This window comes from Cololabis saira, chromosome 4, assembly GCF_033807715.1.
Source record: "Cololabis saira isolate AMF1-May2022 chromosome 4, fColSai1.1, whole genome shotgun sequence".
In the NCBI taxonomy this organism is placed as follows: Eukaryota; Metazoa; Chordata; class Actinopteri; order Beloniformes; family Belonidae; genus Cololabis; species Cololabis saira.
In genome coordinates, this window is record NC_084590.1 from 18944530 (window position 1) to 18969688 (window position 25159).

Sequence of the window (25159 nt, forward strand, 5' to 3'; positions counted from 1 at the left end):
AAAATAGTAATGCTGGCCTATTTGGTTATAAAGCAAAATCTGGGATATTTCCCCAACTAAACAAATTAAATTAAATCATATGAAAACCTTACAGCCGATAGTAATGCTACCACTCCTGACCAGACGGGAGCAGGATATGATGAGATGCAAAAACTGACACTTGAACTAAAAGCTCTCAGCGAGTCAAAAATAGTGCAATCACAACTCAAACTGTAAAATCCCAAAGCAGAATTCACTGATGTGGAGGTGCCACATGTTCATCTCTTTTTCAAGGTCTCCTGCTCAGGATATATTCCTGTAGAGGCCAGCGGCATCCAGGGAAAATTATCATTTGAAGATGTGAAAAGACTCTCTAGGCCCAAAGTTTAATGAAGATGCCACGATTCACAGTCATAATGTCATAATGTTGACATCATTTATTGAGCCATTGTGTCTCAAGGCCAAATGAGCTACTTGTTTCATTATACCACCTGTTCTACACAGAAAATCACAATCTCCTCTAATTGGAAGCAATTGAACTGATGGATCATTACGATATAGCTTGAATAAGCATCATTATTTGCATATGTCACACCTCCTCTCTGTTCGCTTTACTTTTATAACATTTATAACATGTTGTCACTAACACTAGGTTCTCTTTGTCCCCTTGAGGAGGGCAGTGGCTCTGCCCTGTCCCACGGGGACCAAGTGTCCCATAGAGGCTCAATGCAGTTGCCAGTTTCCTGTCCCCTCCTGGCTTCCTCCCTTGTGCACTCAAATTACCTTACCGAATGGTGCTTTTGAATTTAAATCAACGTGTTAAAATATATCTGCTGTTAAAACAGTTCCTTGCCTCCACAGGTACGGGTATAGGTAGGTCACAGCTTCAAATGAGAGTCCTAGAATTGTCACAGATCTGCCTCTGTTAAGTTGCCGTGCGGCAGGGATAATTAACCGTTTTAATTAATCTTGGGACTAACTGTTAAAGTTATGCCTGCGGGACAAGCTTTAGATAGATTTAGGAAAGGTAATGACATACTTTATGTACAGTACTCACTTATTCCTCTCATTTTCATGATGTTTTCAACTATCTTCTTTGGTAAAGATGAAGACATCAGACATCAACCACCACTAAGGGCTGCTGTCACTGTAATCATGTTAGTGCATTTAAACTCTAATGCTGTGTAGAACGCTAATCATGTGTCATGATGCTTCACGTAGCAGCAGCATCACCCCCTTACAAACACACAAACACACTCCCCCAGCTCTGTCTTTGTCCCTCTAGCCGGGAACAGTTTGAGTGCACATGAATGGCTTGACGGGCTGCCATGGTAACTGCACGGCCAACGCAGTCAGGCTGACAGACATTTCCGACCCAGCCAGGCGTCACCACATTGAAGTTGCCATGACAACTCTGTAAACAGCATGTCTTCCTCTCAAAACGATGGAGAAAATCACAGGAGTCTCTCTCATTCAGAGTGTCTCCTACTCAGGTCTCATCGTCTGTGGTTGGGTTGAGTGAGTAAAAAGCTGTTCACTGCGACCGTGTGGTTGTTTGCAACATATCGCATTTATGACTGTGTCACTTTGACCATTTGCATGTCCCCCGTGTACAACAACAAGAACAGAGGTCCCCTAAGTAGGTCAGTTGTTGGTGTGAGGCCGGGCGGGCTTATCTGGGCACACAGTGGTCCGGCTCAGTGGACCGGCTTCCTTTGTTCCACAACACAGCTCTGCTGTGGGCTCCCACACAGGCAGCCAGCCTCGCTGCAGCCCCGGGGTCCAGTCTTTCCTGCAGCACAGCTAAGAGTCCCGTCTTAAGAGTTTCTGTCTTTACATCAGTACAGAGGTGGTTGCTGATTGTAACGATTTTTATGTATGAAATGATCTGAACATGGATAGATTACTTTAAAATGACTTTTTTGGACGTTTTTGTATTTCAGAATTATGACGTCATTCAAAAAGGCACCTGGTCTAAGGATTTCAGAAACTACTGACCTACTGGGATTTTTACACCCAAGTGAACAAAGTGTAGAAAAAACAAAGTTAGCATTCATTGAGCGACAGTTTACTGGGTGAAAGTAACCCGTTGAGGCTAGGGATGTTAATAATTAATCGATTTTCGATTAATTGCCGTTATGAAATTACCCGATTTAAAATTAACGATTACAATTAATCTATTTATTTATTTATTTATTTTTTTCGTTTAATTTCACCAGCTGGTATTACGCCCGGACCGCATTCAATGCGACACAACACGCTGCTGCCGCGGCGCGCACAGAAGAAAGAGACGGCGGATATGTTTGGTTTTAGTAATATCATGCTCAGGCAATGAGTCTGCAATGGCCCAGACGGGAGACACATGTAGCTCTGTGCTTAACTTTTATTTCTAATCCATTCTATATTCTTCTGGTTGTTCTCCGATATGCTCCCCTAAAGCCTGAATTATGGTTCCGCCTTAAATCGACGCAGAGCCGCCGCCGTAGCCTACGGCGTAGTCTCTGCGTCGTTGTAACGCGGAACCATAAATCAGCCTTCACCCGGTACATACACAGGTTTCTCTAAACATCTGTCCCCGCTACAGTTTTAACTAAAAGAAAATGTGCTCCAATACAGCAGGTCTCATAATTTTATTTTGAACACTGCCAAAACTCTAACTTAAAACGTAACTAGAACTTAAAATTAGCTTGACACAAATGACACTATTATGGCTGCTGCTACTACTAATAGCCTTGAAGTGCACTTTATATTATATTCCTTGTGGTACAACAATGTCTTTTTGTTACTTTTGTATCAAATAAATATTTGATTGAGGAATACATTAAAATGTCCTTTGTATTTTATATAAGCAAAAAAAATTATGTTTGTATCTCAGATGGGGGAAAAACGCCGCTTATCAACTAATCGATGATCGATCGATAAGGTTATCAACTATCAATTAATGAAATAATCGATAATTTGCATCCCTAGTTGAGGCCAGTATCAGAAGCAGGTGGACGGAATGGTTTAGGTATGCAGAAGACCAAATGCAGCATAGATTAAACCTTGAAGCTGCTACAGCAGCAGAAGACCATGAGAAGGGCCACTCGTGTCAGGAGACGGAGGCTACACATCATAATAACTTGGTCTCAATATCATGAAAACATGGCTCCGTCCTCCCTTGCATGAACGCTTCAGGCTGGTGGGGGTAGTACAGTGCTGTGAGGGATATTTTTTTACCACACGTAGCACAATTTAAGTATCACTGGAGTATTGTTGCTGATTTTGTCCATTCCTTTAGTGACGGCCTTCTTCAACCCTGGTCCTCAGACCAACTGTCCTGCACATTTTGATGTTGCTCTGCACTAACAGCCCTGATCCACATGATTGGATCCCCATCAGTTCTTATTTTTCTGTTTGTATTTTCGTTTTAAACAGCCACCTTTTGTCAAGGTCTACAATTGCTGGATTCAGTGTATCATGCAGCCTTAAGATTTGTAACAGATTTAGGTTTTCGTACTCATCACTGTAGTCTTTACGAGAGGGTTGGCTGGTCTTCTTTGCACAATCGTAGATGGGAACACTGGTATTGTTTTCTTTATAAAGCCATCTTGTGTGACTTGCCCCCTTATTTGTGTTCTCTCTTGGTTCTTAAAGTCAACACCAAAAGCTGTAGTCTCAGGCACGATAGAGTGATAATGTATACTATTCCTCGTACGCGGACTGTTTTTGGGGAAAGGGCCTTCAAAGCATTTGCACCCTCGTCCTGGTATAAATTACAGAGTCATCTTAAATTGGATCATCTCCCAAGTTTGCTAGATTTTAAAGCTAGGATCAAGGTCTATCTGACTACTGAATGCACATGTTCTTTTATCAAACATTGAGTGATATATACTGTAGTGATGTGATTGCCAAACTGTTTTAGCTGTTTTTTATGTCTCTTTTGTTGATGTTGTTCAATGTGTAACTGATGTGGACCTATTGTGCTGCCTTCTTGGCCAGGACCCCCTTGAAAAAGAGATTTTAATCTCAATGGGATTATTCCTGGATAAATAAAGGTTAAATAAAAATAAAAAATAAAAATACAAAGGTCTGTTAGTTGCCCACTAATTTGATCCAGGTGTGTAAGAGCAGATAGACATCTACAACATGCAGGAAAGCGGGTCCTGAGGACCCGGGTTGAAGAACACTGCTTTAGGACCGCGGTGTACTTATCTACATCCAGCTGGATAACACCTCTTGTCACAAAGCTCTAATCACCTCAGATTGTTTTTTTTAAGATGATGATGATGTCACTGTACTCAGTGACATCATCAGGTACCGAATCTCAGTCCAGTGGAGATTCCCATCATGATGAGTTGACAGGTCTGCAGCAATGGTATGACGCTTTTGTATCTATAAGGACTAAGAGCTCTGAACAATAATTGCAGCACTTTGTTGAAACTATGATGCACAAAAGTATGGTGGTTCTTTTGACAAAATCCAGTTTAGTGGCCAGTGAGTGCATTTGTCTTTTCAAGATACTGATCTACTAAAAGATGAAATACAGATGGAAGAAAAGAAAAGATGTGTAAAGACATAAGATTATACCTACAATGACTACATTCAGGAGTGAAGCTCGTCACTGTCTGGAAGTGAATTGATTCACCCTTTTTCATTTTTTATTTTCTCTTTTTAAATTTCTTGAAACTTCTTTTGCACAAAAAAATAATTGAGAAATGGAGATTCCAAGTCAGAATCATTCAAATAATTTAAACTGAACTTGGTCCTGTGACTGAGCAGTGCTGGTGTATTATTTGCAGGAACTGCTTTAGGTATTGATTGAATAAGCAAGTCCTTCCCTGCAAAACACTACCGTAACTTTGTGAATGCACTGATGAAGTGATAATGGTTTTATGACTTGCTCCAATACCCATACCCATTCCCAGATTTCCAGACCAGAACTGATTTGACAACAGCGCTCAGGGCGTGATACTTTGGTGACAGACATATTATCAATCCTAACAGTCTTCACATTTACATTGAAGAACATATTTCCTAACTTGTGATACATTGAGTAAAGCTCTCCGATTGCAACTCCTAAAATGAATTGGCTCCAGCTAGTCATTTTACTAATATGTATTTGCTGTTTTTAGGATTTCAAAACACTGCTTTCTTTATGTATTTTCATTTTAAACAGCCGTCATTTGTTTAGAAATACTTTTAATTCACAATTTGGATGTCCATGCAGTGAAATGTCACATCCAAATACTAATATTGTCATACAACAGCATAGCAGATTTAGGCAAATCTTTGTTTCATTCAACAACTGCTGCATACAACAACATGCTTTAGAGAAACTGTATGATGATGTCAAGTAACAACCTATTTTGCTGGCCTTCCACTATAAATTGCAGAAGGATTTTTTTAATAGAAGGTGGGTTTGTTTAGATGTTTCAGCTTCCATATTTAGGGCAGATTTATATCATGCTGCTTTTCTCCAAAAGTTTTTTTTTTTGTTTGTTTGTTTTTTTTTCAATGTAGATGTTGGTGAACTCTTCTAAAATTACTGAAGTTGTTCTTGAGTGAATGGAAACTCTTTCTTTATCAGAAGAGCAGGCGCAGATCCGATTTACTTTGTATTTATTATCACTATTGTATTAACTTTCTTTTGCATTTTTTATTTTGTTTCTTCATTTGACCAAAGTGAATGTTTTGTAATTATCTGTACATTCTAAGTATTTGTTGCAGGATGCAACAAGTGTGAAGCAGCATTATCTCGCTGTGGTTCACTTCTTGTGGTTAAAGGGAAAGTGTGCGTGTGTGTGTGTGATTGTGAAACCATAAAATGTGTTTACCTCAAAGCTTGGGCTCGTTTGTTATGTGATTTAGAGGGAGCTTCAAATGTAAAGTGACCTGGACATCGGTGATGTCAGCTCCTCCATTCATGAAACGCATGAATAATTGAGGGAGGAGAAGGCTCGGTGCACCGGTTCTGAGTAAAGGTGGAATGCAAAGTGAAAGGCATCTCTTTCTTCATTCGCCCTGTATCTCTCTCTCTCTCTCTCTCTCTCTCTCTCTCTCTCTCTCTCTCTCTCTCTCTCTCTCTCTTTTCCCGGGCTTGCACGTTCCCCCTCTGTGTCTTTCCATCGATTTTCAGCGGCAGCTGGGAAATTGTGTGAACCAGGAGGCAGAAATGGTGAGAGAATAGCCTCACTTGGGAGAGCAGTGAGCAGGCAGGTGATCCAACAGCTGGGGGAGTGAAGGACGAAGTCAGGGCCATGGGATACCGGAGATTTTCAGCCTAAACTGGACAAAGCAGAAGACAGTGAATGGTGGAATAATGGAATAGCAAAGCCTCATATCCGTCTTCAGTGGTTCCTCTACGACTATTGGGAAATTACGCTCTCTATTTCTACCAGCCTCTATCCCTCTTGCTTTCTGCTTCCTCCTTTTCCTGTCTTCCCTCTGACATGCCTCGGAACCTGTCCATCCTCCTTCCCTTCGTCCCTCATCCCTCTCTGTTCTTTCCTCTCCCCCCTCTCCTCGTCCACCTCCTTTCCTTCCTCCCGTACCTCATCCAAGGCTCCCGCTGCGCAAATGAAGCCATTTGAAAGGGGCTGATTGCTGCGGAGCGGCTCTCTACATGGCTACGAGCAGGTTAGTGACGGGAACAACCGCCTGCTTACCTGCCTCGGCTACATGGAGCTTGGTCTGCATGATAAGTAGTTTCTCTATTTGTCAAGATCAACATGTACTATTTAGGAGTCCAAGGAGTTGGAGGGGAGAGGGGGGTTGTGTGTGACCGCCTCTCAGACCACCAGTGCCTCTTCTTTGGCAGGTGGTGTCAGGGGCGATGTAAGCTGGTTATTAGGAGATCAGAGCTGGCCGGGGAAGATCAGTGGCTCTAAGCCTGCTAGAGAAAATCTCCCTGCCGGCCTCTTCCACCTCTCTCTCCATTTATCTGCCGCGCCACCTTTCTTCTTTTACACTGACGGAGAATAGACGTGGGATGATCCGCGGCACGAACAGCCCGTTACTCGGCGCCACCAGCGACGACATGGTGGTGTTTGAGTGTGTTACGGTGACCAACGGAGGCTGCCTGTGCCGTGAAGGCTGCTACGGCGAGGTGCTGAGAGACTGTGTGTTTCAGCAGGGGTATGGCCCACACTCTGATGCATGTATGAGGGTTTGTGCATGTGTCGGTGCCCGTGTGTGTTTCCAAGCTGTATGGCTGCGGTTGGATGGTTATGTAATATACATAGTTCATAGTTGTATTTGAACACAGTTGGTTTCATTTTGTAGATTGTGTAGATAACCTGTAGACCGGTGCTAATTTGATCAACCCAGTGAGTAAGCTGTGACGTGCATCTGCAGTACGTGGGCGTGAGGGTTTGCCTCCACATGCATGCCTGTGTTTATGTCTCCATCTGGGTATAGTCTGCGCATTCCTGCCAGTGCATGCGCAGTAGCTGCCGGTGTGCGTGGGGCTCCTCATGGCCTTTTCAAACCCAGCTGAACCGAAGGTCTACTGCCAGATGGGTATTTTCCAGGATCAGCAAAACTGTGAAAACAAGCGGGCCCCTCATAAAGGCCCGGAACCTTTTTCTATTGTGTAGCCGAACATTTGGACATCTTGAGCCAGTTGGATTTAGAGATTTACAGCTTATTTAAAGAAAAGACTGTAACAAAGTGGCACAAACAGAAAGCTTGTTTCTCTTTCACTTAATTTTATTTTTCTGTCAGTGTGTAAGAAAGAGCCAGACGTGTTTTGAATGACTCGAACATGGCAGAATCCTCTCTGGTTAACACCTTGTAAGCGGCCGTTTTTCTGTGCAGAGCTCTGTAATGCAGACCTTTTCTCTGACCAAAACCTCTCACACAGAATGAAAATGAACACGCTATGGAGGACAGGCTTGGATACAAATACAGTTCATCATGCTTTTTGAGTTTATACCTGCAGTTTGTTACATGCTTTTAACTTTTCCTTTTCTTACTTTTCAACATCATCATGAAGTATATTTGCACAAAAAAAGCTTGGTAGCTAGTTTCACAAGCTTACTTCATTTTACACCAGTCAGCTGACCAGTAAGTGAAGGCCAAGTTTTAAAGAGACAGTAACCAAAACAGAGCATCTCAGACAGAAGAAGTTTTGCAGTGAGTACTTATTTTTTAAATAAAAAATGCATACACACATACATACCCACCTACATACGTAGACAGACATATGAAATAGACAGAAAAATCTCGCTTTTTGAATTTGATGTGTTTATTGGACAAATATTAAAAAGAAAAAAAAGGAAACCATTTCTTTGTGTCCATCATATTTAATACATGGAGCATTTATGGCAATTTACTGACAATAACTACACTTATTTTTCTTTCTTATTGAATATAATAGGTTTTTCAGGAAAGGTTTGACTATGTGGGTGGTATCAAGTTATCCATGTACCAGAAAGGATACTTTAAGTTTTATAGGGCCATAAATACATAAAACGTTGCGTCCACCAAACTGCAATGCTGATTTAAGTCAGTATTTATCAAAATGTCATTCATATTCTATGCTGCAGCACTGGATAATAACCTCTGTCAGTATTCTTTCCAGAATATCTAGAAGAAGAAGAATATATGCAGCACCTGCTATAAGTTTAGCATGAATTGTCAGTTCTCCTTTCACAAGGAGCGTCATTGCTTATGTGAGCTGAGACATCTGTGGGGTCCAGGTGTAGTTGACTTGTAAACCGTACTCCATAAAAGAGTGACATCGAGCTCCTTCTTCCCAAAATATTGTTGAACCTAAACTTGGCCCAAAAGCTTGTTGTCACTTATGAAGAGACCGAATGTGTTTCCTGCTGAACCTCCTGCCCTTTGTATTTTTTCGTAACCACGACGCTAACTAAAAGAGCCTTTGTAGCGCAAAAGTCTCAGAAATGAACACTTTCTGAACAGCTTCCTTGCTGTCTTTAACACTAGTTAACTTGCATCCTGTTGCTTCCTTGAAAACATTGAAACATGTCAATGAACCTTGCCAAATGGGGAAAAAAGTGTGAATTACTCTTGAATCTTAGAAAATCATAGAACCGTAATTCTTATTTAGTACAGAAGTACAGATATAATGGTCTTAGTGGCTCAGAGTTACTGTATGAAGTTTACAAGGACCTTCTGGGTTCCTTTTAAGAAAAGACTGCATCAGCCCTCATTTACTGCAATTTTTGCTCAAACAGTACGGATAATCTGATGAAATATTTAATTCACATGAGAGCGAACCCCCCTGCATGAAGTGTTCGTCATCAGCGACAAAATGATGCATGCGCGTATTAAAACGCCAACACATCAGGTCATCGATAACATGTAATAACTGGGTAGTGAGGCATTGTCTGTCCCAGCACCTCCCCGTTTGCTGCGCAGACGGCGTCTCTGACAGCAGAGCTGCTTGAGTATATTTAGTCACACACATTGAATATTTAAACCTCTCTGTGAGTGTGTGTCCCTCCCTCTCTCTTTCTGTTCACTGTTGCTATAGCAATATTCATTCAAAGCTGAGCTTTATTTGAGCCTTGTGGTCCTATGTGTGTACTGCTCGCATTGGTTTGCCCTTTTAATTGTTTCCCACTTCTCTCAGGTCATTTGTTCACTTGAATTCAAGAGCTCATAGTCTTTTAATGGTGACTCCTGTATTTTACACATTTGTCGTTGTTACAGTCTGCTGCTGTATTGATAGCCACGGCATTGTCTATTATTGCAGCGCTGAAGCCCAATCACGTTGTTGGGCATTCATTGTAAACATGAAACATTAGAGTGCAGGGAAGATGCTTTGACGGGTACCCTCACTCTGCTCTTTTGCAGTGTTTTGTAGTGAAGCGCTTGACAACAAAGCACTTGTCATAGGTGCTTTTGTCTGCTCCTCCACAGGCGAGGGTCGGCTGCACGCTGGTTCAAAGAGCAAACCGCTGTACGAATGACTGATTAGGCTTAGTCATTCATATGCTGATGACAGATCAGTGTTTCTATTGTTCACTGTCGTGTTGCTGAAAGACACGGGTGAACAATGAATGTCTCATGTATTTAAAAACAAGCGGGGGTTCCCATCTTAAATAAATACGTGGTATCTGTTACATCAAACGGCCTGTATTCAGGGAATTATTTGGATGCTGTTTAGGAGGTCATTCGCCAACAATAATGATCATGAGATAACATGCATCAGCGTCCAGGCTTCTTGTCACCTGTTCTCAGAATGAAACCTTTGTCAGGTTCATTGGTCTAGCAACTTGCGTGTTTTTGTGTTTCTTTTTTAATTTTATTCCTTTTTTTATCATTTTTGTTATCCCAGTCGGAGTTCTGGATCCGACAGATTATCAACAAACTGTGCTTCCTCCCATTTTAGCAGTCATTCAGTGTGTCATGGATGATGTACACCCACACTAATCCAGTAATTAATATACGACACACAAAAAAGGCACCCTGAGACGCAGGACTGAAGGCTCATGCAGAAAAGCAAAGATTACAAATTCAAACTGCGGCTCTGGTTTAACGTCCGCCATTGAGCTGCTTTGAGCGGTGACGGTTCCTCACATTTGCTCTAATCCATGTCAGCGGGGACTAGTCAATTGTCAATGCCGAGTACATAATGTATAGCTAAAACAATCATCCACTGTTTGTTAAACATAAAATGATGTTGGATGCACTATACAGTACCAGTACATTATTTATCCTCTACCTCTGTGCTGTTCAGGTTCAGGTTTGTGAAGTCCTTGCGTTTAAAGCCGACCTGCTATCAGCACGGCGCAGCCCTGCCAGTCCAACAGCAGCTTTCATGGTGCAGGGCTCTGAGCTGCATCCATGCCGGCAATGTAACAGTAGATCAGTAATTTATGGCCACTAACAGCGGCCATTGGCTGTCTGTGACGTAATGACTTACATAATGTCAAGTAACTGGCCCTGGCAGCCGCGCAGTCACCCAGATCACTTACACAGCCTTTTGTTTGCTTCTGTCGATGGAAGGAGAAGGCTTATTGCTGAGCCACTGGTGTGTGTGTGTGTGTGTGTGTGTGTGTGTGTGTGTGTGTGTGTGTGTGTGTGTGTGTGTGTGTGTGTGTGTGTGTGTGTGTGTGTGTGTGTGTGTGTGTGTGTGTGTGTGTGTGTGTGTGTGTGTGTGTGTGTGTGTGTGTGTGTTCAGAAGAGAGCGTCTCGTCTTGAAGGCATGATGGGAACATGGTTGGGCGGCCTGTTACAACACCATGTTGGAGTTGGATGGAGAGCTGTTAGTGGGGGTATTAAAATAAATCCCCCCTGGAGGAAAGTCAAGATGTTGCTCTGTTAAAGATTTCAAAATCAAGTGCTGGTGTTGAGCTCCTGCTAAAAGAATGTCCGTGCGTCTGATCATTTAAACCTTGTTATGGCTGCCAGAGTCATTCTGAGTTTTTTAAACTACGGACACTGTTAACATTTTGTATATTTCAGTATATTAATATTCACAACAACCATGTTAAAAAATATGCACATCCAGATGTCCTTGTTGCTTTAAAGTGTTTTATTAGTGAGAAGATCCTCGCCTCTTGTGTGTGGTGGCATCTCAGCACAGTTGTTGTCCCCAGGACTGCTGCTGCTGCTGCTGCTGCTGCTGTCGATTTCCTGTATTAGCTCAGGCGTTTTTAGCCAGGTTAGAACATGGTGCTTCAAGCCTATTAAGTCTCAAATGATGTAAGTGTGAGGAAACAGAGTGTGTGTTATGCTTGACTGCACACTGACCTGTGAAGGAATTGCTGCTGAGTTGCCGAATTCAGTTCTGATTCGTAAAATGTCCCAAGTGGATTTGATTCAAATTGATGGAAAATTGAATCGATCAGCAATAATTTTATGACGATGTTGGATCGACTATTACTGTATTATTTTAGAGATTTGAACATTGGTAAAAGACTAAAATAGTACTGGAATAAATGCGTAAATGTTTTTTTTCTCATCCCACTTCCTGTCTTTTGTTTTTGTTTCTGTTTTTCTAGCACTGCCAGTAATTCAAACAAGAGCACACCAGCCTGCTCGCCAGTCCTGCGTAAACGCTCACGCTCGCCCACACCACAGAGCCTGGAGTGTGAGAACATGGTGGAGAAGGGTTCAGACCACTCCTCTGACAAGTCCCCCTCCACACCTGAGCAGGTCCCCCAGAGAACGTACACGGTGCAGTCGGCACGAAGCGGCGGAAAGAACTCCAAGGTGAGTGAGCAGGACTTACCCCACCCTCCTTCACCTGTGTGGTGCATTTTCTTCACATCGTGATAAAGATAAGGAGAGACCACCTGTGTGTAGCTCGTAGCTGTGTCAGGAATGATGTGGGCATTTTCCATCCAGGCAGTGATGTGAGGAAAGAATCTCAGGGCAGAACTGCACAGTGCTCTATGATATAAAGATCTCAATAGCTGTGGTGTGGGGTCATTATTGGGCACAAGGTGGCAGATTCAGGGACATGGAAGAATACTTGACTTTTCAAGAAAAGGCCTGGAAGCACTTTCACTCATTTTCTCTCAGTCCAGGTCCTTACAATGATTTGCCTGAACTGAGCTAAAAATTACAGATGTGTAACTTTTGACAGACAAAAAGATGTGGATTGAAGCGATCAATGAGTCAATTTGTGTCTGGTAGGAAAAACAGCCTTTGGATCATTCAGACTTTAAGACCAATTGAAGGAAGACCCAGAAGGCTATTGAACTTGCAAAAATGAGAAATGAGCAGTGATAGCACACACAGAGAAGATAGGAGTAAGCTTTTAATTATAATGTGCTCCAAAGACATCCAAAATTGTTGATTTGACAAAACTCTTAAAAATGAGACTCTTCTAAAGAGTTTTCGGAGGAGACATGAGTCATAGCAACTCAAACTACAGCAGTATCCAAAACTACAAATACTTCATTAGAAAAGCTGATGCATGAAACAGTGAGGACACATTCTCTTATACTTCTCCTTTTATTCCACCGAGTTGACAGGACTGCAGTCTCAGAAAACAAATTCATGCCATGTAGACTGAAAAAAGGGAATTTCTTACCAGCTTAAATCCACTGCTTTGACTGGTAGCAACTCAGCGACTTAAGTTCATCTATATATATTAGTGATGCACCGATTGTTCGGTAACCGAAATTGTTCGGCCGAAAATGGCAAAAAAAACACTTTCGGTGTTCGGTGGAATAAGTGGGGAAAAAAACCGAACGATTAATAACGGCGTTGTAATATAAGGAAATAGACTGGCCGCTCCCGTACCGGTTGCACCACAAACATAAATCGTTGGCCAACCAAAAACTAACCCCATAAGAATTTGACCTAATATTCACCAGGAGGTGGAACCAAAACAACATAATGCTGGGAAATTAAAACATGTTCAGTTTTTTATGTTCAATAAATATTTTCTACCTTGTCATTTTGTAAAAGATTTTTTTCTTTGAAAAGCATGCCTAAATCAAATGTATTTGATTTATGCAATGGTGAAAAAATTGGCAAAATAAATGAAAAACTGCTGAAGAACCATGTTCGGTATTGTTCGGTATTCGGCGAAAGTGTTTATTATTATTTTCGGTTTCGGTTTCGGCCACAAATTTTCATTTCGGTGCATCACTAATATATATATATATGCCTGGAAAATAATTAAACACACACACTATTTTGTTTGACAGCCTCTATGATTTTAGCACACATTCACTTAAGCTATGATACAACATTTATTTCCTCTCAGCGTTGTATTATTTTATCTCCCAGATCAGGTATTGAGGAGAGTCAGAGGCCTGCACAGTTCTTCTCTTGCACATCTCAAGAGTTATCAGAGGCAAAGGTCTGGACTGTATGGTGGTCAATCCATGTGTGAAAATGATGTCTCATGCTCCCTGAATCAGCCTCTCTGAATTGTAGCCTTATGAATTGTAACTTTGTCATCATGGAATATGTCTGTGTGCTTGGGCAAAGAAAATAATCTATTGATGAATAAAAAGCTAAGTTATTCATACAGTTAGCGGACCTTATTTTTGGACACATTACACAGCTGCACCTAGGCCTGACCAACTCAAGCAGCCCCAGATCATCCTTCTGCCACTGTAGGGTTGTAGAGTAGTCACTTAAATTAGCTTCACTGAAAAAAAAACAAGAAATACATCCCCACAAGTTTGACTGTTGAGTTTCTTCGGTCATATTTTATCAAACATTTAAGTGATCTCTATGATCTCACAGTGATACTACATTTTTGTTTCTTCCTTGAAGATGATGCTTCACATCTGTACCTTCAGGTTTTAAGAATGCCCTTGGGAGGTCTTCACTTAATTTGAGTGGCATAATCTCTTTAGTTTGTGTGCTTGATGAAGACCCAAAAAAGGAACGTTCTGAACTAGAGTAGTATTTTTTTCTTCCACCACAAGCAGTTTTTTCAATATTACTACAGTAGTTTGAGGTTGTTTTTTTTTTTTTGTTTGCTAAAACCGTAAATCTGCACTTCTTTTCCAATGAGAGGCTCTCATGAATGTGTTAAGTTATGTCTAGGTGATTATGTTCCTCTGAGGTTGTGCAATCATTCAATCATCATTTGAGTTTTCTGTCTTGATTTCAACAAACAATTGCTTAAAATCAAAGAATATACAATGTAACACTGAGTATAGCGTATAGCCTGTCCTTCCTCTCATCTGCATCTCCCTTCACAAGTGAACTATATGGTATTTCAGATAAGTTGTGATATTTCATGAGGTTATTTTTACCTGCATGTTGCCACCATTTAGCTCCCCCCAGATGTTAGACACAATCATGCCTCTCCTGCCATTATTTGCCTTCCACCCAGCCCTCATCTGTCTCTGCTGTTTTTTAAATCACATTGTTATTGTTGTCTTTAAATCAACACAATGTGCACGTCTGGTCCGCTCACTCTGCCGCTGTGCTGCTGCTACGTGCCATGTGACAATGTGGTCCATCTGATAACGATTCTTCAGCTCTTCTGTTGGTTCTTTCAGCTGTTCCTTCTTGCAGCTCTGTTCGTTTTGTTTTCATTTTTCTATCTGATTTTTCTTTGTTCTTCTCCTGTTTGCATGCAAGTCTCACAAGCGACTTTCCAAAGTAAGCATTACTCTTTTCTTCTGTTCTTCAAATATTTCTGTGCCCACCTTCCCCGCCCCCTGCAACACCTCCTGTCTTGTGAGCTGCTCTGTGGAAATGTCTGAGGCCTGTTTTGACTCCTTCCCCCCTGAACCCGGCTTTTCCTCTTGTGCAGACGGCCAATAGCGCAAGTCCCATCAGACATTCCTCCCTCCCCTCTTCCCAGCTGCCGTTTCCTTTCTACACTTTTAAGTTGACCTTAATTTTTTTTTTTAAATCCCCAATATGCGTGTCAAGACTGAGTAACAAATAAGGGTGTGACATTTGCTTTACAAACGCAAGGAAAGCAGCAATAAAGCAGATTAAATACTCAAAGGCGCGATTGTCCAGGAGTTCCAGATTTTGCTAAGAAGTCCGAGTATGAAAGTAAATGTTAGTGATACAAATTTCTATTAAGAATATCACAAATAAAAGTCAAAATTCCTGTCCTTCCTCCTCTTTCTGGTCTGTGCTCATGCCTGTATCCCCTATATGCCTCTTTCCATGAACTTATCTGATTGTTGTTCTGTGGCACTGAGAGCTGTATGTCTGTTCTGCTGTGTTCTGTAATATCATCTCTGTGGGAGGATAAACGTTTGAAAATCTTGCCACCATCCCATTTCAGGACTTTTGAACAAAACTATTATTTGATCAGCCTTTTTGTTGCTTTTGTTTTTCCCGCATCGCAAGCCCAAAATCCCACTCAGTCTTGCAAATGTGCCACAGACTGGTGTCATGTCTCACCTCATCACAGAGAATGTCGCTTCTTCCACCTGATTATGTTCTTGTCATGGGTTTGTTCCACTTTCTGTTGTTATTTACTAGATTCGTAGTTTGGAAAGAGTCAAAATGTGTCAAAATCTGATAGAGAGAGAAGAGTTTTTAACAAATGGTTGTAGGGGGACCCTTGTGGTGGTCCACCCCAAAACCCCGCTGCAAGGCCCCCAGATAAGCCTTTGTTGCCCACAGTGGTCACATGACCCCATGCAAGGGATGAGGTCATTCTAGCAACGTGAGCTTGGTCACCCTAACCCTAATGCAATCCAAATAAAAGGGTGCATTCTGTAAACCCAGTGGCATTGTGCCTTTCTGCAAGAATGGATTCATGATGGCAGCAGTGATGATGGCGTACCAATAATCAATCGGGCTTCTCATGTAACACAGCAGCTAGCTTGAGGCTCAAATTCAGTTGTGTAGTGAAATTTTCAGGATTAGCCTACTGACATTATTGCTTTGTAATACTTACTGCAGAGATGTACTGTCCACGGAGCTACTTGGATTTCAACGTTTTCGTCCTCTCTCTTTTCTCATTCCTGTCTTTGCCCATGTTACTCGCTGCTTTTGTTAACTTTTTGTTTTCTCTTTAATTTTCTTTCAGTATGACAGACTAAACCTGATTAAAGTAAGCATTTCTTCTTTTTACATCTGACCTAGTGGCAATCCCTGCTGGCCCCTTAAATCCCAAGCCCGTTTCTCCCTCTGAAGTGTAGCTGTGCCACTACTCTCCTTTGACAGTTTCAGTCCCTGATGTTTTTTTTTCTCCAATGCTACCCATTTTCCTAAATTCATCTGAAAACACAGCTGTTTCTTTTTCTTATATTGTGGCGTGCAACACTGCAGCTTTCGGGTTGAATCCAATGCAGATTTAAGAAAAGCTGCAGTTCCTCAACTAACCACTGGGGGCTGGCTCCTAAAGCAGGTCAGTCTCCTTTGATCGCCATGTTAAAATGTACAACTTTCCAGCAGAAATTAACATATTTACAGTCTATCTCCAAAAAACAGTTTAGTTCTCCCACGCTAGATTTCACATTCATGACAACTGTAGGCTACCTGATTTACCTGATGTACCGCATCAGGTAAAATTGTATAATACAACTAATGGATGTATATTGAGGAGCGTTGTCTTCTGATTGACAGCAGGCAGAGCCAGTGTCTAGCTGTCATCACTGTTGCTGCTCAGCACTTAGCATTGTCTTGACTCCTGAGCATAGCCTATGAGCTGTGAGTAAAGAAACCAGCACAGCACAGTACGCACTATACCCCTCAGTAATATTCAGGTAACATAACAACATTTAATATATTCATATATCAAGAGGTATACTGAAAAAAAGGCCCAGAGACCCACACCAAAAATATTAAACCCAACATTTTCATGGAAAAAGAAGCCTAACAAGGTAACCAAGACATGAAAAAACAAATTAAGCTGATTTAAGACAGGTTGAAACTGACCCGTTAACACCGGGGATGGTAACAGAGAGCTAACACAGGAGGAAGGTTTAGTAAATACGTTTTATTGGGCTATTGACTGTAAAAACAGACCACCATGACTGGCACTGGGTTGAAGCCTAGCTGAGCAGAAGGCAGCTTATGCTAACCGTTTAGCAGCTAAACACAGCGGCCACATCTGAGGTTGAACCCGAAACCACTGTGAACTGTGCTGGGACCCGCAGTCCCTCAACCCACATCTTCCAGGCTGATGGCAACAGCTCTTTTTGGACATGTGTAATCAGAATGAATACAAAGTAATGTTAATTGAATTATAGATAACAAACTAACTGAAGGTGGGTGTGATTCAGTCTACTCTCAGGCCTGCTGGTTACTCCCATTTTGTAAAATGGCATCAGGCGGTGCAGTCGGGAAAGACGCTTCAAAGCGCTCCTCACAGGGGCTTGTCCAGTTCTTCTTGTACAGTCTGGCATATAATAATAATAACAATTAAAGCTGCAAGCAACGATGAACGGGCCCTCGCACGTGCAATTTTCACCAATAAAGCTCAAGGACTCAAAACTAAGTCCGATGACACCACCCATGACTCTTTATGTTAAACCATTCAAAAAATATGGCAGAAAATAGGGACTATCAAATATCGACCAATCAGAAGAAGGGGCGGGGCTAATTTGCACCAATTATGTTCAAGGACTCAAACCGAGTCCAATGACACCACCCACGACTCTTTATGTCAAACCATTCAAAAGTTATGGCAGAAAGTAGGAACTATCAAATATGGACCAATCAGATGAAGTAGAGGTACGTTTTTTTGGCGTCTATTGTCGCCACGGTAACGCTTTTGACTGAGAAAAGTAATGCTGGTCGTCACAGGACTGAGACTCACATTTTGATATAAAACACACCTGGGCGCAGTGGGTTAAGCAGCGGCTCATATACTGAGGCTACAGTCCTCCTCCTGCAGCGGTCGCGGGTTCGAATCCAGCCTGCGCACCTTTGCTGCGTGTCTTCCCCGTTCTCTCTCTCTACCCCTTTCCAGTCTGCATCTCCAATAAAGGGCCACTAGAGCCCAAAAAAATCTTAAACAAAAAAAAAATGGCCGACTTCCTGTCGGTTTCGGCCATGGCGCCAAGAGACTTTGCAAACCATTAAATATAAAAATTTCGCCAGGCCTGGCTTGCGTGCAAAATTTGGTGACTTTTGGGGCATGTTTCGTCGGAAGAAAAACTAGGATAAAAACAAAAACTCCTACAGATACAATAGGGCCTTTGCACTGTAAGTGCTCGGGCCCTAATAATCTTTATCTGTCAGTATACATCGAAACACACACCGAAATTTGTCCTCTGCTTTTAACCCATCACTAGTTCGACTAGGAGCAGAGGGCTGCCATTATACCAGCGCCCGGGGAGCAATTAGGGTCAAGGGCTTTGCTCAGCCCAAAGTGGTTTATCTTGGTTGCCATCCTGGGGGCTTGAACCTGGGTCCTCCAGACCCAAGCCTGTATCCTCTGTAACCACTAGACCACCACTCCCCTACAATGTACCATATTGAAGTCCTCTGAACCCTGAGCTCTGTTGTTTCATCAAAGTTGTAGTGATTTTTTTTTTTTCCAATCACTTGAAGACACAATTTGACAATACAGGAAAATGTATGGGACTTTCAAGAGTTAAGTCTGTGCTAGATTCTAAGGAAGGTCACTTTAAACAATGACTTTTGAATCATCTTGTTCTGAAAATGGTGTGGTTTCCTTTTGCAGTTTTTCTTTCTCTTTTTGGTCACTGATAGAAACACTAAAAAGGCAGGGAATGGTGTTCATGTTGATAATCAAAACACAAAGCCCAAAGGCACGAAGTGTATGCGTATGTATGCGTGTATATATATGTATATATATTAAATATAGTAGCAATGCACATATATATGCCTTAGGTTAAAGCAATCACTGTTGATAGAAAGTGATTGATCCAGCTTCTTCCCTCCCTCCTCACCTGCCCCATCGGCCCACGCATCTGAAACTTTCAAATCAAAACATAGGCCCTTAAATACTGGTGTTTGGTAACATTTACATAAAAATGGGCCACCAGCTTTACTGTATCAGGCTTTACGTATTGACCCAAGCAAGAGAGAACTCTTTCTACACCCTTTGGTCTATCCAAGGATACAAGGATCTATCTATGGATACAAGAGGTGATCAGATTGAATGCCTTTTCAGAAAGGGGCTCTTACATACAGGCATGGAGACCAGCAAAAGGGGGAAATGTTCCTCAAAGAAATGCCAGTATGTAAGGGCTTTTTGACAACAGCATTCCCAGCTTCTTTTCTGTTATTATCATATCATTATGGTTATTGGGTAGAGCCAAGCTCCAAACATCTAGTTTTGTTGCAGTTCCTGAACTAACACATAGAGGCTGGCTCCAAAAGTGAGTCAATCTCCACTGACCTTCATGTTAAAATGTCTAACTTTAGAGCAGAAATAAACATATTAACAGCCTTGTTAAAAAAAAAAAGTTTTACTCCCAATTGTTTGATTTCACACCCATGGCAAGTCAGAGGGTGGTGATTTTTTTATTTTTTTTGTACCATGCCAGGAGAGTTTATATTAAGCTATACATTTATTTCTAATAGTCATTGGCAGTTGGCTCGGCCAGTCGCTAGCCGTTATCACTTCCTCATCCCTAACTGTCATGCTACCGACCATCGCAAAGCAACCACCTGTTTGTACGAACCCAGCGCCGGCTAAACGCAGCGGTCTTGTTTTATTTTATCAAATCTGTCAGCATCTGGAACAAAACGCCCAGAGCTGACATGAGGACCGCCACCAGTCCACAATTATTAGGCCGCTAGCTGCAGTCCAGCTAGCCCACCTGAAAAGGTTGCTCCCACACAATTCCAGGACGGCCTTAAAAAAAGTAACCTAATGAAAAATCCTCTGGAGGCAAACATGGTTTGGCAGGGGGGGAGGTAGCCAGAGAGGTCGACTGCTAGAGCGAGCTAGCCAGTCTCCAGCGACCATCGACGGATGGACTTTATCTAGGGACTAGGGATGGGCGGTATGGACTAAAAAATTTATCACGATAATTTCTGGCATTTATCCCGATAACGATAAAAATGACGATAAAAAAATACCAATTCAACTCCACCTTTGTAACTATAAATCTATCACCACATTCAGTTTTTGGAGCCCCCAAAACACTGCTCTAAAAGAATACTAAATGCTACTAAACGTCATCAATGGGAATCTTTCTTTCTTTCTTTCTTTCTTTCTTTCTTTCTTTCTTTCTTTCTTTCTTTCTTTCTTTCTTTCTTTCTTTCTTTCTTTCTTTCTTTCAGGCTCATATCTATCTTTCTTTCTTTCTTTCTTTCTGGCTCCTTCCTTCCTTCCTTCCTTCCTTCCTTCCTTCCTTCCTTCTTTCCTCCCTTCCTTCCTTCCTTCCCTTCTTCCTTCCTTCCTTCCTTCTTTCTTCCCTTCCTTCCTTCCTTCCCTTCTTCCTTCCTTCCTTCCTTCCTTCCTTCCTTCCTTCCTTCCTTCCTTCCTTCCTTCCTTCCTTCCTTCCTTCCTTCCTTCCTTCCTTCCTTCCTTCCTTCAGACTTTCAGACTTTCCAAATCAGCTTTACACAAAAACGTCATCAACGGGAATTTATCATTTTTACCGTGAGATGACAAATTCTTACCGTGGGAAATTTTTTTGACGGTATGTCGTGAACGGTAAAATATCGCCCATCCCTACTAGGGACAAATGCGGCTGCTGCTATCTACTCCAGCCGAGCTACCTTCACTGCTGGACCGTTCAGCCAACCCAGGACTCTTTGCAGTAGTCTCCTACAAGAACTTACAGCACAAGCCTTATTATATTATATTCAAAATATGAATTACTAGGTTCTCTCAGGTATTTTCACAGCTCAGTTACGTTCACTTAAAGTACCAAGTAGCTAAAGTGATGAGAGCTTGCTATTTAACACAGTAAATTGCCATGGAGCTGTCAACACCCCCATATACTGGATATATGCATGAATTTGTGATTTAATGTTTATTTTTAAAGATTTCTGCTTATTTTTACTGACTTCATTTTGCAGTTGTCATGGATGTGAAATTTAGCTATGGAGACCAAAACTGTCTTTTTTGTTGTTTTGTTTTGTTTTGTACCAGGATATAAATATGTTTATTTCTGCTGTACAGCTGGGCATTTGGGGGTCAGTGAAGATTGGATGAATTTTGGAGGCAGCCTCTAGTGGCCGTTCAAGGGACTGCAGCTTTCCAAACTTCCACAACAGCTTCAGCTTTGAAAAGCAGTTGTTGCTCCCTGGGGTAGTTGTGTCCTGAATACATATCACAACAGTGTTAATGTTAGTTATCAGTCAGATAACTTTTGTTATATCTGTTAGATGAAATATGCTCAATTTACTTTTTAGTTAGTCACCAGATTCAGCTGAATTTGAAAAACATCATTTTGATTGACCTATTTCCCTTTCTTTCTCTGCATCTTCCTTTTAAAATAACTCACTTGTATACAATCACACTATAAACACACGCTGTCTGTGTTGAAACAATAAATCTCACAACCTCACTGGCTGCAGCCCCATCAACAGCACAATGACACAAGCCTCAACCAGACAGTGGCCTCTAAGTAATTCCACTCTCATGTCTCTGTCACCTTCAAATCAGATTAGTCTACATTAGCTCAGCGATCGTCACAGCCAGGCCTGGGGCCTGTTCCTGGAGCTCGCCGCGGGCTAACGCCAGCCACACAGAACAGCCACTGCACCTCGTCCAGGACAGAGAAAACTCTGCTGTGTGTCTGGTTTTTGAAAGGGCAGATTTACCATAAGTAGGTCTTGTTTTAGCTTGTGAAGTATGCTTTAAGGTCACATCCAAAGCTGATTATCGGTCAGGTCAAAAAAAGAAACTGTTGAAAATCTGTCCTGTTTGAAGCCTTCTTCAAAGGTGATGGTGGTCTCGCTTTAAAGCTCCGACCGTAGTTCATCATAATAACATTTGTAGGTACAAGAAAATGCAACCTTTCAGTTTAACTTGGAATTTGGTAAAAGTATCTAAAATGCTATTTTTCTTCCCCTTAACTCTCGTTTTTCTCCCAGAAAAACACCCTTTTCCTTGTGTCACCCTTTGAATGATCACCTGCATGCTTTTACTCTTTAAGGCTCATGTCATTTGTCAAATTACGTGGCTCTTTGTCTTCTCTTTCCTTCACCCCCCCTCCCCACCTGTGACCCTGAAATTGATCTCAACAAATATTATGAAGGATGTCAAAGTCCCTTAAACGCACCTGGAGGAGAGAGGAGGTTTTGCTGGAGGGTCTTTAAGTGAGGAAGCACCAGTTTATCCTCTGCTCGCGTCTCTAGTGGGAAGCACTAGGATGCAAGGAAAGGAGTCAAAGTTGTGCAAATAGAGAAATGAGATGAGGAGTTAGGAAGGAAAACATTTTTATGTTTCTGAAAAACGTTATAATGTTATTTACAGGATTAGGAGATATATTTGCTGCCCTCTCCTGTTGCGAAAGCGCAACAGCAGGAAAGGGGTTGTTAAACCTGAATTATGGTTCTGCGTTAAATCGACGCAAGCCTACGCCGTAGGGTACAGCGTAGCCTACGGCGACACGCACCGTACGGCACGCGTCGCCGCGTACCCTACGCCGTAGGCTCTGCGTTGGTGTAACGCGGGACCATAAATCAGCCTTTAGTTGAGAGAGTAGCGTATGAAGAGAGATGGGTTCTGTCTTTATCCAGAACTGTTAAGAAGTTTCATGTTTATGAAGTTAAATGGTTGTAAAATATACAATTTTGAATAAACCTTTAATTTTGCATACTTGCTAAACTTGTGTATGGAGTGAAATTTTAATTCAGTACCTCCTGTCCATTTAGCAGATTTATCAGAAGGCCTTTTATTATTTTTGATTGACTTCTCTCTCCTCTGTAGCTGACCTGGAAACAAATTCCACCTTTAGTTGACTGCATCAGAGGAAAAGAGCGCGTTAGTCACATAGATAACTTCCTGTAAATCCTGTCAGGATATAATGTCAACGTCCACACCTGCTGTGAGCTGCTTTGAGACGGACGGCCATGTGTTGCACTCTCTGTATATGTGTGCGTTAACCCACAGACCTGCCTAACTGCATCTTCTCTCTTTGTCTTCCCACAGAAGAGCCAAAGCTGGTACAATGTAAGTCACACCCTGTTTTTATCTACTTTTTTATGTATTTTTATTATCGTTTAAGTTTGTGTGTGTGTTCTGGTGTGAATTCCTGTCATGCATGTGAATCCTGGATGTATCCTGCTTAAGAGGTGAAAGGTTTTTATCCTTGACCCGGTTCACTGGTGCATCAAACATCAGTAGTGTGGGTTAGTAGTCATGCCGACGGGGATTAGCGTGGGCTTAAGAGAGCAACAGGTGGGCCCTTCAGTGCAAGGTAACAGGGAAATGGAGAGATTAGGCTTGTGTAGTAGAGTAAATACAAGAGTTTATATCTAGATTTCTGTTCCTGTTGACGAAGTGTTGTCTCTAAGCCTGAATAATGCAGTTTCAGTTTCCACCAGCAGGTGGGGCACTAACACTGTTTGTGAAGCCATCGTGCAGCGATCCGCTGAACACCCTTTTAACAATTATTGTCAACCATCTTTTTTCTCTGAGGGCCTCTGTTGGTCAAGTTAAGCCCACAGCCTGAGCAGGAATGAAAGTTGACACCAGTGTCAATCCACAGGTCCTCTTGGAGTGTCTTTAAATCAAAAGTTCCCATTTTATTTGATTTATTTCTGTATTATTCCTTGTGTGTACACTCTTCCTTTCTCTCCCCAGCATGAACGACAACACATCCTGAGAGTAAGCATGACTCCTATTCTTGTGCAACCCTGGATATCTTTCTGTCTCTCAGACCGCCGGGGTTTTAACACCTCTCCTTCCTGTTTGTCATTTCACTGACTTCACTCAGTATTGTTACCACCCCTCTGCAGACCGCTCTTTGGAGGAAGAGATTTTGTTGTTTCGAAATACACACGTTTTAAAATATTTGTCCAACTCAAATTACAGATTAATGATGTCGGTCTCATTTATCTCATTATAATTCAGAGCTCTCTGTCGCTACGCAAACTTGTCTTTCTGGTATGCAACAGGTGGTAACAAGCACGCTGAGCTCTTCACTGTACTAAACAAGAAAACAAATCATGGCGAGGGCCTCTGGATGAGCCGTGGGAATGGAGCATGGTCGTGTAGGCTGACGCATGTTTCGCTCCAGTGAACTTTGCTCTTTGTGTTGTGGTAAACATGGGCACTTGGGCACCGTTTGGCTTTGTTTTTTGGGTATTACAATAAGTGGACAATACAGAGACGTCTCCGCAGACAATGAATATGGAGATAGGGCGCTCTGAAGAGGCTCAGTCCAAAAACTGCAGAAAGGTTCTTGTTGATGCACAAACCCTTTACCTATGCTGTAATAAACCTGTCTTTATTTCCTCTTTTGACCAACTGTTCAGATTAGAGCATATTAAGTAAAAATGTCCAGTTGATGCTGCTTTGACTCATGCTGTCTAACAAATAATGTTGTTTTTGCACTTGGCTATCAGCACTGATACTATGATAATCAGCTGTCATCCTCAAATATACTACACAAACAACCCAATTACATTTCACTTTTTCAAAGAAATCAAATGCAATTCAAAGTCCTTTGCAAGCAAATGAAAGATGGATTTTGAAACTAACACATGTGAAAAAGTTAACTGAACACTGTCATAGGGAAAGATGAGTATTGGAGGCATTTAAGGTAAACTGGAGCTCGTAACGAATTTTCTTTCTTTTATTGTTAATAAATCCCAGCAAAACACCAAAAGAAACAAGAAACAAATCCTGATGACTATCGTCAAGTGAATTTTTAAAACGGCAACATTTGTATTATTGAGG

General features: G+C 41.8%; 1 protein-coding gene across 12 annotated transcripts in view; it reads left to right on the forward strand.

Annotated features, from left to right (window-relative positions):
• Positions 1–25159, forward strand: part of gramd1bb (GRAM domain containing 1Bb) — an 87022-nt gene that overhangs the window by 39995 nt on the left and 21868 nt on the right. For 7 of the 12 annotated variants that reach the window (XM_061719059.1, XM_061719057.1, XM_061719066.1 and 4 more), the window contains 5 exons: positions 11937–12147; positions 14992–15012; positions 16409–16432; positions 23408–23428; positions 24062–24085. In XM_061719059.1, the coding sequence (XP_061575043.1) occupies positions 11937–12147; positions 14992–15012; positions 16409–16432; positions 23408–23428; positions 24062–24085 (301 nt within the window). Of the gene's footprint in view, positions 1–6469; positions 6598–6970; positions 7096–11936; positions 12148–14991; positions 15013–16408; positions 16433–23407; positions 23429–24061; positions 24086–25159 lie in introns of those variants that run through there. The other 5 variants (XM_061719068.1, XM_061719063.1, XM_061719069.1 and 2 more) reach the window with 5 other exon arrangements.